At 37.4% G+C, this 18,123-nt stretch overlaps 1 protein-coding gene across 7 annotated transcripts in view; it reads left to right on the plus strand.

Moving 5' to 3' along the window:
- Positions 1-9,702, plus strand: part of SOX6 (SRY-box transcription factor 6) — a 476,183-nt gene extending 466,481 nt beyond the window's left edge. For 6 of the 7 annotated variants that reach the window (XM_087717425.1, XM_087717434.1, XM_087717440.1 and 3 more), the window contains one exon: positions 1,079-9,702. In XM_087717425.1, coding sequence (XP_087573551.1) covers positions 1,079-1,382 — 304 coding nt within the window. In that variant the 3' untranslated portion in view covers positions 1,383-9,702. The remainder of the gene's footprint in view (positions 1-1,078) is intronic. The other variant, XM_087717470.1, reaches the window with a different exon arrangement.
- Positions 9,703-18,123: the final 8,421 nt, after the last annotated feature.

The following is an 18,123-nucleotide window of genomic DNA, read 5'->3' on the forward strand; positions in this document are numbered from 1 at the left end:
AACCTTAAATTAAGATTAGCCTATGAGTAAACATTTCTCCCCCCAACTCCGTTGTAGTGATATTAACAATTGATGATAATCTGAATCCCCAATGCATTAGCTGGGATTCAATTTTATCTAATTAAAAGTTCCTGAAATCTGCAGATCATCAAATCAAAATATGTAAAATCTGTACATTTCAGAACCATTCACATATAATTACAATTGTTTACAAAAATGTTCACTGAAAAAAACTGCATAATGGAACTAGAAAAAGAAATTTGCACTAAATGAATATGAATCTTTGTAAAGAGAAATCAAAACATTAAAGCAGATATAGGAATGGATTGAATTTGTAGATTACTGTCTGTATTTTAAGCAACAATAATGTTGCTTAACAAATCTCTCTTGGAAAAAATACCGAACAATATGCGTTAATTAAAATAGCTAGAATTAAATTCTGACAGGTTAACTTTTTTTCCACTCACTTGAGAGTTCTTCCACTGGCATATACACAATTGCAAATAATAATACTAAAATGGATTATTTTTATTGTAACAATTGATTCCAGAGCAAATTTTTGGACTCTAAATATTGAATGGAAATCTCTTATCAGATGTCTAGGAAACTAGATCATTGATTTTGACTATTTATGGCTTAGCACACTGCAGGTTAAACTTTTAATTTTTGGAAATATGATTAGGATTAGAATATAATCCTCATTTAAAAGAGTAAGGCAATCTGACAGGGACAGATGGCTCACTTTGCAGCAAGAAAATAAGGCTTATGATACTCAAATATGTGAGTTACATATTCAGTTAAGAATTTGGTTTATCATATCATTATTGAGCAGTTAAAATAAACACGTTGAGAAGTTGGAGATGAGGTGTCCTCATTATCCAGGACCCTGTTTTATTCAGATTCTGGATCAGGGCAGGGGCCCTACCGGTTTTACAAATAAATAAATAATATTGATAAGTAAGTCTGTGTCAATTAAATTGTTCAATATGTTTAAAAATAAAAAGTTTAAATCATACTGCTGCATACTTTGTTAAATTGTTAGGGAGCACTTTTGAAACGTACCTTTGTTTCCTTGTAGGCAACAGCCTCAGATTCCAATTGCCACAGGAACAGGAGTGGTCTATCCTGGTGCTATTACTATGGCAACAACTACGCCATCACCTCAGATGACATCCGATTGCTCCAGCACTTCTGCTAGTCCTGAGCCCAGCACCCCTGTCATTCAGAGCACTTACAGCATGAAGACGGACAGTGGGAGCCTGGTTGGAAATGAAATGATAAATGGGGAAGATGAGATGGAAATGTACGAGGACTTTGAGGATGACCCCAAATCAGACTATAGCAGTGAAAACGAAGCCCACGAGGCTGTCGCTGCCAACTGAGGATGTTTGCTGAATTACTCTGACTTTGTTTTCTTTTCTTTTGAACAAAAAGTTCTTAAAATGAGCCTGCATGCATGTATGGCTCCTACAGTTACATCTGCAGAATGGTCTTAAATGTTTCTTATTGTGTGACACAGATTGTTCCCTAATTTTCATGAACTTTTTAAAACAATTTAGGTGAAGACATTAAGTATCAGACATTGGGACTTGAAAACTGATATGAATCAATTGTTCTCTTACAAGTCTTATCTCTCTTTTTTTGTCTATTCTTTCCTCTTCCTGGATACTGACAAAAAGGTTTAAGTTACTGTTTTAATGGGGGTTTTACATTCTCACTCAGGTATGCTGTGCCAGCCTACAGATTGTGAATGTGTTTTTATTCTGAATTATTTTGAAAAACAAAACAAAAAAACTTACAAATTTCCTATCATGAAACAGAACAAGTCCTAAGCGTGTACATCTATCTGTATTAGCTCATCCTTTTAAAAATAAGGTCTCTAAATTCCTCCCCCCCTCCTTATATATAGCTGACCTTCTGATGTGCCAAACTTTCCTAACTTCTGAATCTTAATATTTAAAAAAAAAGTCTTAAGGGAGACACTGTAAAGTCTTAGACAATCCTTTGGCATCTTAAAAATACTGCTATATCTTAAAAGAAAATCCTACTTTTTCCAGAAAATTGTAAAATACTCAGGAATCTGGAGACAGGATATTGCTTAAAAAGTGAATATGATTGCTACAATGCACTTGTTCAATTGCTTCTGCCTCTTGATGTACCATCAGTGTGAAACATGAGTAAGCACAACAGAGTGATCACCAGCTAAGACAGGCTTGTCTTAGCAACATAAGGCCACCTTCAAGTCATTCTCTGTCCCTTTGCTTTGAATTCTTATATTCAGTCTTAATTACATTTGGTCTTAATGTATTCATTCCAGAATGTCAGGGGGCCATGTAGTAAAAACATATTTTCAAGGGTACTGTTGTAATGGCATTATCATTTGTTTGCCTTTTATTTCTTTTAAAGAGCCTTTCCCCCTTAAAGTGTGTGGTATCTTAAAAATAATGAGGCACTTAATATTGGAAAGGAATAACTCTCTATTTCTCTCTGTGTGTCTCTCTCACACACATGAGGAAATGTGTTTCTACATGTCAGAAACACTTGGAAAAATGTTATTGTTAGTAGAACAGTATCATATACAGGAGAGTGTACAATATTTACCTACTATGCTGTTTCTTTTTAGGATAATTTGTGAGGCTTCCCTATAGTACTGCTGTTTTCTAATTTTGAGTTATTGTATGTTGTCAGACAACACTTCATATATTCCCCACCTACTATGCCCAGCGCTAGGCATAATAAAAGTTGTAGCCTAACACAGTATTGGGTGCAAGGCTTAAAACTACTTCTGTTAAATTCATGTATTAGATTATCTTAACCTTTGTCTAGTGCATAGACAGCCTAGAAATACAACATAGTCTTCCTCTTTCGTGGAGAGTAAAGTGCTGCCACTGTTTAGAAATCTTCCTATTGCTGTTCCAATAATCATCCTTTGATGATATTATAGAAATTTTAAATCTTGCAGATAATCTGTGTTGAATATTAATTCTAGAGGACTGAAAAGGATGCGAAGATCATCCTTGTACTTATAATTTCACTTTACTCATTTAGATGCATATGCTCAGCAGTATTTGAAAATTTTCAAAACTTTGTTATCTGCCATATAAGAAAAAAACAAAATGAAAGAACATAAAGCTAACCCCAAGGTCAGTATTTGTGAATTATGCCAGGTCCTTTAGATCAAAACTGCTGTAGAAATTTAAATTCTTATTTATTTCAGTGCTAATATATAGTTTTATTATACATAATATTGATTTCTAAGGAGCCAAGGGCAAGGTAAAATAAAGCATTCCCAAATTAAACATCCAGCTATTTGCGGATGTCAGTATTTAACACTGAAATTTGAAATTGATGCATTTAATGTATTTCAAAGTATAAAACCTGGTTAGTGACTTATAAGCTCTTTTCAGAGTTTTCACCAACTCCTAAGGTAGAAGGCATTAATAGTCTTTGATTTGAAAATATAAATATGTTCTTCTTTATATCTTACTATCAATAGTTACAACTATTTCTAACTGCTACATATACCAGAAAAGTTGCAGTTTTATATGCCTTCTAAGTAAAACCAGTTTCACATAAACATTTTATGGTATGGCAGGGTAAATTTTTCCATGCCAATCAGATTGTCAGTGTGAATGTTTAATGGTGATTAAGAAAATATATCAGGTATTAATCCAAATGGAGCAGCTGCCTCTCCATTGCCCTTCCAAGTAGTATGTTTTATCCAAACCATTTAATTATAAGAGGGTGAATTGTGTCAAGAGTTCTGCCTTCTACAAACATGCCATTCTTAAGACTGGAGGAAGATTCTTATTAGCTTGCTCAGGGGATAAGAGTGCCAGGTTTTTCAATAGCATTTTAGCACTTTGTAGGATGGCAAAGATGATAAACCACCAAGTAATAAATCTATGAAATATGACCTAGGTTCTTCTACACTTAAACGATTGCAATCATATCTTTGTGCCTAGAGCTTCCATTACCGAGAATGGCAGATGAGGCACCCTCTTTCTGTTTGCAATGGGAAGTTTACATAGAGAGACTTGGTCTTTTGATAGAGGCCATTGTATCTTTTTGCTTAGTTCTTTTCAGAGGGTTTTAGACTTCAATAATTAGCAACATTAACGGAATGTCAAACCAGATTATCATCATGCTGTCACAAATCTTGTAGTTTTAGCAGAAAAAGAAAAATATAACCTAGCAGTTTCCAGTAATTATTTCGAGAAGTGGAGGCAGTTCTGCAATTTTACAATAGGAGTGTTTAATCCATGCAGCAAGCCGGCTGATTATTTGTGCGTGTGTGTGTGCGTGTGCGTGTGGATGCATACACACACAGTCATTGGCAGCCATTCTACAATCTAGAATAGAATCATTTATCTTTTCTATTTATTTGAATGAATGCTTCTCTCATATCCCACAGTTATGACAGTAAAACTGGTCTAGCCAAGATGTAAAGGCACTTGTTATCATTAGCTGGTGAGAGTCCTCTTTATCTAGTTAAGGTACTGAAATAAAATCCTTTGTTGTCTCTGAGATTACTTAAGAATTTGAACTGATCTAATAGATGTAGCTTGGATGGGAGATAACCCATTATTTCCTAAAGAATGACTATTTATTAATTTCCTACAAGTTTCTCCTGTTATAAATCTCTCTCCATTCTACATGTCTGGGGTTGTGGGTTTTTTTCTTTTCTTTTCCATAGCCAGAATGCTGTATTGCTAGCATTGTATGTTTTGTAATTATTTTTGCACAAGGGCAAACATTTAGTTTTGTGAGTTATTTTCTTTTTATAATTCTATGACCATGCCAAAATAATATTCTGCAGGCTGGCAGAGAACAAAGGACTGTTCTTTAGGGCTGAAACTTGATTTTACTCATACTACAAAAACACACACTCACAGATGTTGTTTCGTAAGTGTAATAAGCACTGGATATAAATGGTATTTTTTATCACTTCTAACTAATGTGAAACTGTTGTACAAAAAAAAAAAAACGACATGAACAAAAGTCATCTGTTTCGACTCGTGTGGGCCTGCCTCACAGTTGCCGGATTTGAGTCATTTTTTTTATGTCTTGTTATTTCATTTATTTATGCAAGATTCTTATATGTATGAATACTTTGTTTGAGCTCCAGTCCTCCATCTGTGTTGATGATCTGTAACTTAAATCTGTGTTCTTGACATTGATTGGCTCTTCACGAATCAGCAGATGGTAGAATATGACTTATTGGACAGGTTTTGAATTTAAAATCTGCAGAATCAGTTTATGACATTTATTAGCCGACGCTGGCTCTAAAGTATCAATAGAAATCAAGGAAGGACAATCATTGGGAAGCAAAAATACCTTTTTTTTCTTTTTTAAAAAATTCATCATTGGAGCTCAAAACAAGGTTCTTTAGTAGTCACCATCTCATTTAAGATTTTTTTTTTAAAAAAAATTGTAAATATAACATAGGAGATAGAATTTTATTTTTTGTTCATGGATACTTAGCTATATATAAGTTATGTATTTACTTTTGTTCTGTATCAGTGTACATTGGTCCATATTAAATGCTGACAAATTCACTGTACCTCATGTAGATTTTACGCCTGCAGTGTGGCAGCAGTATTGTGGACCTGTAGCTAAGCTGGCGAGTTGCCTCCCTTGTGCCCTCCTTCAATCTGAATCCCATATAATAAACACAAAATACTTCAAACATTGCACCTGCTTATAAAATAACAATCTCATATTTACTCTGTAGTAGTGGCATTATAGTTTGGGAGAACAGTAAAACATTTGTCCAAGAATTATAGCATAGCCAGTTGCTTCTTAGTATTTCTTCATTAGCAAATAAGTGCATAGGACATGAAGTACAAACCATATCTTTTGGGCATTCTAGCAATCTGTGAGTCTAGTTCAGGTGACAAAAGTGATGATTTCTTATATCCTTGTTTAGCTCTGCAGAACAAGGTAAACTTTAGGTCTCATTTATTTCAATTAAAGTAAAGTATTTTGATCAGGTATGTGATCTCACAATTCTTTGACATCTTTGTCAAGATAGTCTGAGTAGGATTCAATTAAGCATTGCCTCCCCCTCCAATTTAATGGAGGTTATATTTAAACCAACTTTAAAAACAGATTGTAAAGGAGACAATTTTCATGTAATTTGCTTCAAGCAAACCTGATAGCCATTCTTGGTTTTTTTTTGTTTTGAAAGCAACCAATATGTCTTAGAAAAGTTGTCAATAGGAAGGCAAATAAATAAGAAAGCAAATAAATAATCAAGTGTGTTTGAGGAGTTAGCCATTAATCCAGCCTTTTAAAGTAAGTAGTACCAGTTGTTAATATAACATAGATTTTTTTTTAAAAAAAATCTGTGTTTGGTGTGAAACAGTATTGGCTTGTCAAAATAGAACTGTAGCATTTATAATTCATTAAACTATAAAAGGGCAGTAATAATTTTCTATTGTCCAAGATAATGCTTATTTAAAATGAATGTGATGCCATGCACTTAGATTGTTAGAGTAACTGTACTTTGCAAACACAAAATTTAATATTTAACTTTCAAGGAAAGACTTCCGACATCTCTTGTTGACAATTGAAGAATATTGTTTAAAAGATATAATAAGAACATTCAACTTGACATGAATAAAATAACTGAAACACATTTTCACAGGATTTATAAAAAGGACAGAAAGCATCTGCAATGGAAATGCCTATTTCTTAGAATACACAGTATGAGATGCAGGCTTATATGAAGGCATTTAATCCACCACCCCAACAATGTAGGTAGCAGGTTGCTAGGGAAAGCTTTAGGCAATGCTGTTGGAATTTTTAAAAACTGAAAGTCTAGGCTTTAGGAGTTGAAACATGTACATTATGGCTCTGCATGCTTTAAAACTAAGAACTTGTTTGGACCCCCGTAATCCTGGCCTTCTCTGTTCATGAAAGCAGCTCGTTGTTGTTGTTGTTGTTAATACTTCCATTTCACCTGAAAAAAAAGATGTTGCTGATTTAAAGTTAATGCATCTCGTACAGCGTTGTTGTTTTTTTCCAGGCTTACATGGAAGCTTGGAAAAAATTGAGTTCTGAGGTGCTGTATTTGGCAAAGTCCAGGGACTTTTTCAGATTCATTTTCCAAGTGTCCATAGGCAAGCCTGGTGCACATGTAGTGCATTTGCTTTGCCGTTCAGTCTTCAATCTTCTGTTATATAATGTATGATGGTATGCCAATCGTTTGGGAGAAAGCCCTGGATCACTTGCTGATCCCCATAGTCATCAAGAGGCAGTATGAGAAGGAAGGGTGAGATTATGATGGGACAAAACTTACACTCTGGTGTTCACTCTGTATGAATGAGTGTGATTGTTATTTACAAGGACGGCAGTAACTTGAAAAAAAAAAGATTGTTTGAATAATTGTGTAAATGAAACAAATGATTTTGTAAATGCAAGCATCACTTGATTCATTGTTAAAGCCTGCTCTTATTGTTTCTCCTGCTGCTTTTCATCTTATTGATTGTTAGTTTCTACTTTTCCCCAGTAAAAAAATGCCAATGATCCAGTAGAAAAGAAAAAAATTCAAGGCCAAGCTCATGGTATATTTCAGAGTAGGTAGATGAAGTGTAGGCAGTATGAATTTTCAGCAGCGTATACTTTGAAGCAACGAAGCCATTCTATTCAAGTCCAAAACATTTTTTAAATTGAAGCTTCCGCAAAACCTTATACATAACAGTATGTATATCTGGATAGGATTGTCAGTGCCAACAACTGCTCAAAAATGCAGCTGGTAGAATGTATTAGAGTATTTCATATTTTCAATTGAGCAAAATAGTCTCTCAGAACTTCTTGACGTTGCATGCATGTTTAAAGATTGAAGTTGGCACTTAAGCATGACCTTTAAAAAATTAACATGTGACCTCAATTGATGTTTTTAAAAACATAAAGGCACTTACATCCTCTTGTTTCTCAAAATCATTTTACTTTGCTTTCTTTTCTCTGTTCTCCACCATTACCTTTTACTACTTTGTTCTCTGAATGGTTGATATATTATGAATGGTTGATGTATTGTGATCCCATATTAGAAAGGAAAAAATATACAGATTTTTTTTTTAAAAAACAGCTAGATTTCCTTGTCATTAGATTTTATCCCCCTCCCCTTTTTAATAATATCCCAAATTAATTTTTGGAAGCTGATGGAAAGTATTCAGAGGGAGCTCACTGGTGTAAAAAGAAGGGTGGCTTTAGCATGATTGTAAGAAAACTCTACCCCATTGGTTTTTTATGATATTATGAAAGCTCTAAAGAAGTTCAGTGATCCACTTGCTTTATAACTTCTGCTTTCTTAGGAAACCCCAAGTGAGATCCTTGGTGCTCTCAAAAGTTTGGGGAATGTGCAAACTATTTAACTGTTTGTGTACTGCACATTGCAGTACTGCTAGTCCGCATTCTCCGTTTGTCTTCCTGTCATTTGTGTTTTGCTTTCTCAAAAGCACAGTCCCCCCCTCCCATCCTCCTGTAGCAAATGTTAGAATGTTTAAATATTTCTATCCATTATTGTATTTGCCATGTACAAATGTTTTATTACCCTAAGATGAGCTTATAAGCTGTTACTTACTGTAACCCATTTTCTTTCCTGACATTGTGATGTATATTGTGAAATTGTATTCTATGTTAATTTAATCAGCACAATTCACTGACATGCTGGACTGACAATGCTAGCTGCTGTTTCAAAGTGTAAAGTTTTGTGTAGAGCTGTTGGGGGGACCTCAGAGGTTTCCCGTGTCAAGGTACTATGCTTTGGTTCTCTTGGGGGTGGTTCTTTCAAAGCTCTTCTTACACCCCATAAGTCCATTTTTAAACTGGTAGATTTTCTTGTACAAATTCTTTACAAAGTGCAGGTACCTACCTGAGCCCAGGGCTGGTAATGATTTGGGCATGTAAAGGAAAAAAAAACCCTAGTGTCTATTGCTGCTTTGAATATGTTTTAAAAGTCTGAAAATGTAAATAGTTTATCAAAAAAGGAAAAAAATCTTGTACAGTCCAGTGTAAAGTTTTTAAATGAACTGAAAAGGTTGCCATCGCATCTCTCACACACTCTCCTCTTGAAGCAGTTTGAAAAGACAACCAAGCTTGCTAAGGATTTTGATTTTTTTTTTTAAAAAAATAAAGATATCTGTACTCTTAATTTAAGAGGGAAAAAAATCATTCTTAGCTTTACTTCATAGCATAAACAGACTTATTGGATTTTGTTGTGCAGTATTGACGTGAGGTAAATTAAATATTAAATAATTTTTCAGTGGTACTTTTAAGAGTTTTCTCTGCTCTGCCTCCGAAATGAATATAAAAGACAAAATGGAAAGACGCTTTCTTTATATCATATATTCTGGTGTATGCTGGCACCTTACTTACATCTTTGTGAGGATATTTGTTTCTTCCTCTTCTTTCTCTTCCTCCTCATATTCCTCCTCCTCTTCTTTTCCCCCTCCTTCCCCTCCTTCCTCTTCCCCTTTTTGCACAAGGTGCTTTCCTGATATGTTTAACATGTCATCATTGGGTGATGCCATATACGCCATGATAAAGGGGGTCTGAACCCTCAGGGGAGTGTCTATACGACTGCCTATTTATGCTCATTTACCTCAAGACTGTCCTCTCTGCCCTTAATCTATTCACCATCACTCCATATTTTGTACTGCTGTTGACACTTACAGATTAAAGATAAATTTTGTTTTATGATCTGCGTCTGGCTTTTTCTGTGCAGCCTATTCTTTCCTTTTGGCAGGTAGCATCCCAAGGAGAAAGATCTGCAGTTGGCCCATGCCTTCTGCTCAGGATCATGTCCTCCCTCCCTCCCTCCCTCTTTCTGTCAACTTATTGAGCATGCCTTCCTGTCACATAAGTGGCTTGGATTTTCTGAGCTGAGGTGGCGCAGTGGTTAAATGCAGCACTGCAGGCTACTTCAGCTGACTGCAGTTCGGCTGTTCAAATCTCACCGGCTCAGGGTTGACTCAGCCTTCCATCCTTCCGAGGTGGGTAAAATGAAGATTGTTTTGGGGGGCAATATGCTGTCTCTGTAAACCGCTTAGAGAGGGCTGAAAGCCCTATGAAGCGGTATATAAGTCTAACTGCTATTGCTATTGCTATTCTGGCTTTGGTTTGGAAACATTTGGTGTTCCTTTCCTTGATAACCCCAAGCCTCTTTATTTATTAGAGGGGTGATGTATTAGCAGGGAATTATTATGAGGCAAGATTTTTTGTAATACCAATGGAAAAGAATAAAAATTGTCTCTTAACTACTAATCTTTATATTAATTTCTGTTCTAAAGTAATTAGACAATCCAGAGCTTGTCAGTAGGGTAATACCGTATCACTTCTGGTCAAAAGATTATTCCCCCCCACCCTTTTTTAAAAAAAAATTTTTTTTTTGAAAGAGCTGTTCTGACTACATTCATCAGGGAACTGGAAACTATAGTTTTAGAAAAATAGATCATTGGTATGAATTATTTTATGGAGTTCAGTATCAAATGGAGAGATTTCTTAGCTTCCTAAGATGATGCAACACACCTACTTTAAAAAAGATGAAAGGCAAACAAGTACCTTCCGAGTTATTAATCATTGTAGTTTATAAACGACACCTGTTTGAATTTCCTTTTCTCCATCAAAGCTGGATCAGATATAGCTTACAATACACGTTATTTAATAATTCCCATGTTCCAACTCAAATGTACAAGACTAAAGACTAAAATATAGAAGTATTCCCAAAAGCAAGAACACAAAACAATAGGGAGAAAAGGCAGATAGAACTAGGAAATCTAAAACACTGAAAATCTTTATACAGGATATAGTCTTGTCTAAAATAATGCAATGGAAGGATAAGCCACTTTTCTCCTAAAATGTACCTATTCAGCTCTTTCCAGTATAATTCATGACATTCTAAAAGTTAAAATTCTGTGATATCATGAAGACATTTCCTGGAATGACCAGATCAGCATTTTTTGGGAGAGAAACAGAATACTGCACATACGGGAAAGTTCCATCCTTGGTACATTTTTCACCTCCTTTTTTAATGATAGATATACTGTATGTTTAATTTTTGATCATCAAATAAGTTGCATATTACTTCCTGAAAGATAGCAGCAGTAGCACCAATAGAGAATGAAGTGGAACCATACAAACAGCTTTAGCTGCATCTACATGGAGGGAGTATGCAGTGGGGTACCCCAAGGCCCAGTACTCTTCAATATTTTCATCAATGATTTGGATGAGGCGATGGATGAGAGGAACTCATTAAATTTGCAGATCACACCAAGCTGTCAGAAATAGCTAACATTCCAGAAAATAGGCTTAAGATTCAGAAAGATCTTGGCAGACTTGAACATTGGACGCTATCTAACAAAAATAATTTCAATGGTGAAATTAGTAAGGTTGAAAAAAGTAAGGTTCTACATTTAGGCAAGAAAAACCAAATGTAGTATAGGTGGTACCTTGCTCAATAGTAGTAACTGTGAGAGAGATCTTGGACTCCTAGTGGACAATCACTTAGATATAAGCTAGCAGTGTGCTACAGCTTCCAAAAAAGCCAACACAGTTCTAGGCTGCATTAACGGAGAGATAGAATCAAGATCACGTGAAGTGTTAATACCACTTTATAATGCCTTGGTAAGGCCACACATGGAATACTGCATCCAGTTTTGGTCACCACAAGGTAAAAAAGATGTTGAGATTCTAGAAAGAATGAAGAGAAGAGCAACAAAGATGATTAGTGGACTGAAGGCTAAAACATATAAAATACGGCTGCTGGGATTGGGTATTTCTAGTTTAGTGAAAAGAAGGACTAGGGGGTGACATGATAGCAGTGTTCCAAAATCTCAGGGGCTGCCACACAGAAGAGGGAGTCAGGCTATTCTCCAAAGCACCTGAGGGCAGGACAAGAAGCAATGGGAAGAAACTAATCAAGGAAGGGAGCAACCTAGAACTAAGAAGAAATTTCCTGACAGAACAAATAACCAGTGGAGCAACTTGAAGTTGTGAATTCTCCAACACTGGAAGTTTTAAAGAAGAGATTGGACAACCATTTGTCTGAAATGGTGTAAGGTTTCCTGCCTGAGCAGGGGATTGGACTAGAAGACCTCCAAAGTCCCTTCCAACTCTGTTATTCTATTCTATTCTATTCTATTCTATTCTATGCACCACAGATAGTTCCTACTGAACAGGCTATGTATGAACTTGTACATTGATGTGATGAAAGGGCAATTTCAAGAACAAAAAGATGTCGAGAGATATAGAGAATGCTGCTGGTTCAAATTCTTTTAATTTCTCAGGATTTTCTGTTTCCCTTTTGTGTTTTGTGTAACGTTTTTTTCCATGAAGAGAATAATGTGGTGGGTATGTCTTTTGGAACATAGGAAACACACGGGTTGATGGGGTTCTAATTTCTGGAACAAGAGAGAATAACTTTTCTCCTCCATCTGAGTTGACCTTCAGGTACCTGACTCTGGGTCTCCGTCTCTAAATTGACATTCCTTCAAGCTGAACACACCCAACTATTTTACATCATCTTTAGTTTGTCAAAGTCCGTAAGATCATCTTTAGTTTCTCTTAGTCCAGGGACCTCAAACTTATCAATCTTAAGAGTTGTGGACTTCAACGTCTAGAATTTCCCAGTCACCCATGCTGGAGACCCATATGTTAGCCCACAATACCCATTACTTAATAAAGACTCTGTTCTTTGCCTCATAATTGTACTAGTAGAAAGATTCACAGCAGCTTTATATGAATTATTTCCACTTATATAATTATCACAGTCAAAAGCAATGTACCAAATTACATTTTTATTAAAAAGTTAAAGCTACAATTTCCAACAGGATTCCCTCTCCGAATTCATGGTTGACTGACTTTAAGGAGTTTTAGCTACTATAGCTGAGTATTATCTGTCAGGAAAAGCAATGATATGCTTGAGATCTACCAAGTTTCATGTTTGCAAAATGAATAGATTCATTAGATTTTAATTACTTAAAAATATTATGAGCATTCTAGATTGAAGTCATGACAATCTGTAACAACTTCCTTTTGAACTTTTACTTGTAATTAGAATTCTCCAGATGACTGGCAAAATAAAAAATAATAATTGCCCTTGATAAATCATTACTAGCAGTTGTATTAAGAACTACTTGAATGCATTTCAATTCACTTAGACAGAATAGGCTTTCAAAACCTCTAAAGGTGTTATTACACAATAAATGGTTGTGGCTTATTTGGCAGTAATGTCTCAGATTTGTCGTAGGAGAAGTATAGGCAATAGTTAGAGTGTCAGGGTTCCAAGTAATACACCCATAACAGACATAACTCTGTGGCAAGCAGTTTCCTCAAAGAACAAGTTTATTGGATATATCATATTGGAACAGGCTGGTGAAAACTGACTCTAAAAGCTCCCACAGTTTTCACCTAATTAAAAGTAAAAGTTCCCCAACAGTCACATGGTCCAATCAAAGTGCTGTCCAGTTTCTTGGAAACTTCACAACTCCTCTCTTCAGCCACCTGTGAGAATGTCCTTGGTTCTCAGGGGAAACTATTTTTTTTTTGCCTACAAAACCCAGCTATCTCTATTCTATCCCTCAGCACCATTGTGGCAACACTGAAGCCTCCAATATGGCCTTGATCAGGCAAGCTTCAGAGTTGACATAGAGATTAACAAATGTGTAGAAGTTGAATCTGCTTTGTCAGCATTGTATCATATTTTTAATTAACTATGATCAATTATAGTCTTTGATGGAAGATATTACCTATTTTCCTGAACAGCATACCAAGTTTAGGAGGATGAAAAAGAGCACTGAGACAATTGAGTAAGTCAGAAAACTCAGTACTTATCTATGGTTAAATACATTGTAGATGGAATAGTCATTTTATAAACATATTTGTTTTCATTTCGGTCCTATTCAAGAATTTTTGAATGCTTTATATGCATCTCATCACAGGTTCTGATGTGATTGATTTTTTTTGCAATCAAACCCGTGTTAGGCTCTAGTTGTGTTAATACAAATTTTGATTTGCACATTGGATGTGCTCATTCTCTTCCTACTCCTATTTCCATGGACCACATATAGAGAATTGCAAGGGGATAAGTATTTACTTCAGCAGCAGTTTCCATTTACTATGTATAAATGACTTGAGACTTCTGTCAAATACCAAAAACTTAGAATATAAATTATCGGGACACAATGGATCGCATCCCAGAGCTCTGAAGGATTGTCAGATGTTTGGGGGTGTTACTTGGAACCCTGACAATGTTATCTCAGAACCAATGTATCATATATTTGAAAAATATATTCTTTTTTTCCCCAAAGCTGAGTATTTTTATTGTTCCATGTATATAGACTGAATTTTGCCAAACTGAAGCACTCTACTAGTACAGTATATACTCTGAGAACTATTAGGGAGGGACTGTCTTCACTCCTTTCTCTCACACATAATATCTGGCATGAACGGACTCTTGTTCCTCTGGAATGCACCCCCCACCCTCCTGGGAATCCAGTTACTAAATTCCATAACACTAATGATTTTGCTACCCAGGCAAAGATCATCTGATACACAGTTAAAGGAAGATATCTTAGTGCACTCTGGTTGCTTTTCATCTTAACTATTTATTTCTATTTCATCACAAATGTTTCCCAATAAAAAATACCAATGCTCCATAAAAACAATTAAAGGGGATTAGGGAAGCTTCTTACTTCAGAATAAGTAGTATAGAGAACACAACTTCCAGCAATAGTTTATCTTTAATCAAAAAAATCCATTCTATCGAAGTCCAAAGCATTTTAAGTTTAAGTAGAATTTTGCATACATTTTCCTGGGTGGGGGAGAGGAGAATTTTTTAAAAAATATAATGGAGTGGCAGTGTTGTCTAAATAATCCATAGAAAATAATGAAAAAGTCACCATTTTATAGAAAAGGGCTACTATAAATGCAAACTATAGGGGGAAAAATGAACTGGCCTGAATTCAAAATAGCTAGAAGCAGAATTAAGTTAATAGGACAATAATGTCAGTGTTAGCGGTATGAAGAACGTAAGTAGTCATGATATTTTCCAACTGCTGCTCCAACAACATCTTTGTATTGGAAATAAAAATGTTGCCTGGGTATTTTATATGAGATTCAGCTATCTCACTTGAACCTTCCTAGCAAAATCTGTTAGTTTGTCACACTTGTTCACCAACTTAATGTTTCATTTGCTTGCTCTGTTTGGGCTGCCCTAGGAAAAAGTCAGGTTTTCCTTAAAGTCTTGGCACTTTGTTATTAATGGATCTGAAAGCATGAAGCTTTTCAGCCACACGCATTTTTCTGAAGCTTTTCTTAAAGCTGCCAAATACTGACAGCTGCTATATTCTGCAAATGTTTCAGAGCTGGAAACTTTAAAAATGCTTACATCCTTGAGCAAAGCTCCCAGTGACTCGCACAGGTCTGCGCTTGCTTGCCCTAAAATATGAATCTTTGGAAATGCATCAAAGTGTTCGCCTAATCAGCATGTAGTTTGGGGGAGGAGGCCGAATTCTCTGAATGGTATAATTTATGAAAATGATGTAATGATTAAACAGGTGGATAGAAAGGGTGAGATAATTACATAATGTGTGAAAAGGAAGAACCTCTAGGAACAGGGCCAGTTATGTCACTGGTTCATTGCTGCTCTTCTTGAATCACTGGGGATTTAACAGTTTATTCCAGACATTTGGAATATATAGTTAGTATTGTTTTTATATTTTACCTAACACCCATGTCCTGAAAGTGGAAATATAATATGCAGGACTTTGTTGTCATCATGCATTTATCAAATGAAGAAGCAAAATGCAAACATCCCAAGTAAAATATATATACAGCTGGATGAGGTAATCATATAGATCTGACAGGATGAGAATGTGATCTTGTGCCATTCTCCTAGACACCCAAGAATGTCCAAATCTAAGGATGTTGCCAATGTGGCTTTTGTTGAGGATTATCAACACTAAGTGAAGTATTAAAGTCTGCTTTGCAGATTCAAGCTCTCCATCTCAGAGAGGGGTGGGTTCCGGCTTTTGTACTGCCAGTTTGCTCAGGGACGTGCTGCGGGTGCGTGTGCAGTTGATGCACACTACATGTGCATGCGCAGTACTAAAAAACCCAAGATGGCGGTGCCTACGGTGCTGCCGAGAGAACTGGCTCAGAAGCGGGCAGGCCGAGTTACTACCTACTCGGCTGAACTGGTCCGAACAGGTAGGAACCCACCTCTGATCTCAGAGAGCCTTCACATTTGGTAAAGGCAGTCTTGTAATTCATCACAAAAGGACTGATAAATCCAGAGATCAGGTCTCGGATATAAAATCCAGAAAGTAATACAGGGAGCCCTCCATTTACAACCACAACTGCGCCCAAAATTTATGATGCTAAATGAGAAATTTGTTAAGTGGGTTTTGCCCCATTTTGCAACTTTTCTTGCCACATGTGTTAAAGCAAATCACTGCGGTTGTTAAATCAGTAACACGGTTGTTAAGTGAATTTGGTTTCTCCATTGACTTTGCTTGTCAGAAGGTCAAAAAAGGGATCACGCGTCCCCAGGACACTACAATCATTCAGAAAGGTGAATCAGTGATCAAGCATTCAAATGTAAATCACATGGCCACGGGGATGCTGTAATGGTCGTAAGTATGAAAAATGGTCATTTTAAAAGTGCCGTTGTAACTTCGAATGGCCACTAAGGGAACTGTTGTAAATTGAAGACTACCTGTAAAGAGGAATCCCTCTTAGTCCGTTCCCACATAATTTGTTCCTTATTCAGGCATTTTGCCAATTTATAATATCAAGTATATTTGGCAGCAGAAAGGAAACAGTATATACCCATGATGGCAAACCTATAGCACGTGTGCCAAAGGTGGCATGCAGAACCATTTGTTAGGGCACACGAGGCATTTCCCTGTCAGCTCCAGTGCACATGCACATGCTAGCCAGCTGACTTTGGCCTCCAGAAGGCAAAAAGCAACCCAATGTGTAAACCGGAAGTTCGGGAATGGACTTCCGGTTTGAGTGTTCGGTTGTGCTTTATAACAGGATGGAAGAGTTTGCTCAGGAGCGACGCCAGTAAGGAAGGTGGCCGAGTTGGCAGGAGGCGTAGCCCAAGCTCTCTGGGATGAGTAAGTGTGGGGAGGCAAAGGGGACAGAGAAGAGAGAACGCTGGGCAGGAGCCACAGGAGGAGTAGGGCAGTGGCTTTTCTTTGCCCCTGCCTGGAGAAGGATTCTCCTGGTGCAAGGAGACCAAGAGAGAGAGGATCAAGGCGGATCCACCCTAACTCAGAGGGTTGCTCTCACCCTTGGGCAACAAATCCGCCGCCTCCCCTCCTCAAGCCCGGCAAGGAAACCTGCTCCTCCTGCCAGATCCACCCAAGGAAGGAGAGACAGAGCCCGACTCAGCCAAGTTTCCTCTCGCTGAGTCAGAAGAAGTAGCAAGCATCAGGCTGCCACCCCTTCTGGGTTAGCCTTAAACTCCACCCAACACCATCTCAGAAAAGGAGCTTTATTTTCTCACTTGCACCAGGGAGCATCACAGTCTCTGGCCCTTAACTGCTTCTTCTAGCTTGGGGAGAGGCAGCCCGGCTCTCTGTCTCCTTTCTTGGGTGGATCTGGTGGGAGGAGCAGGCTTCCTTGCTGGGCTTGAGGAGGGAGGTGGAACTGTTGCCCAAGGGCAAGAACAACCCCTGGCTGCTTCTGGGTGTGGACAGATGCTGCAGAAGGGCAGGAAAGAAGCCAGTCTTGACAGCGACCAGAGATCCTGTGTGGGCAGAGAGGAGGCATGCTGGCTTGAATGTGGGCAGGCAGTTTGCGGCTGGTGCATCCTTCGCTTGTGGGGTGCTCCCCTTTGCCCCTAGTGGTGGGGCCCGCATTTCCCATTGTGGCGTGGCAGAGGGCCATAGTGCCTTCATGCCCCACCTGGCTTTCAGAAGAGTGGACCAAGGGGCTCTGTTGGGGCAGTCAGCACCCAGCTGGTTCCAACCAAGGGGGGGGGTATGAGAAAATCCCTACTTGCACACAGGAATAAGCATGCCTTTAGACTTGTTGCTTTATTGGTACCACTGCAAACTGGACATGGATGGTGCCACCCGATGCACAGTGCCTTCCAGCTGTAGCAGCAGT

Source organism: Thamnophis sirtalis, unplaced genomic scaffold (assembly GCF_051295495.1).
Source record: "Thamnophis sirtalis isolate CommonGarterSnake01/CBP01778 unplaced genomic scaffold, rThaSir2_p1.2 scaffold_1, whole genome shotgun sequence".
In the NCBI taxonomy this organism is placed as follows: domain Eukaryota; kingdom Metazoa; phylum Chordata; class Lepidosauria; order Squamata; family Natricidae; genus Thamnophis; species Thamnophis sirtalis.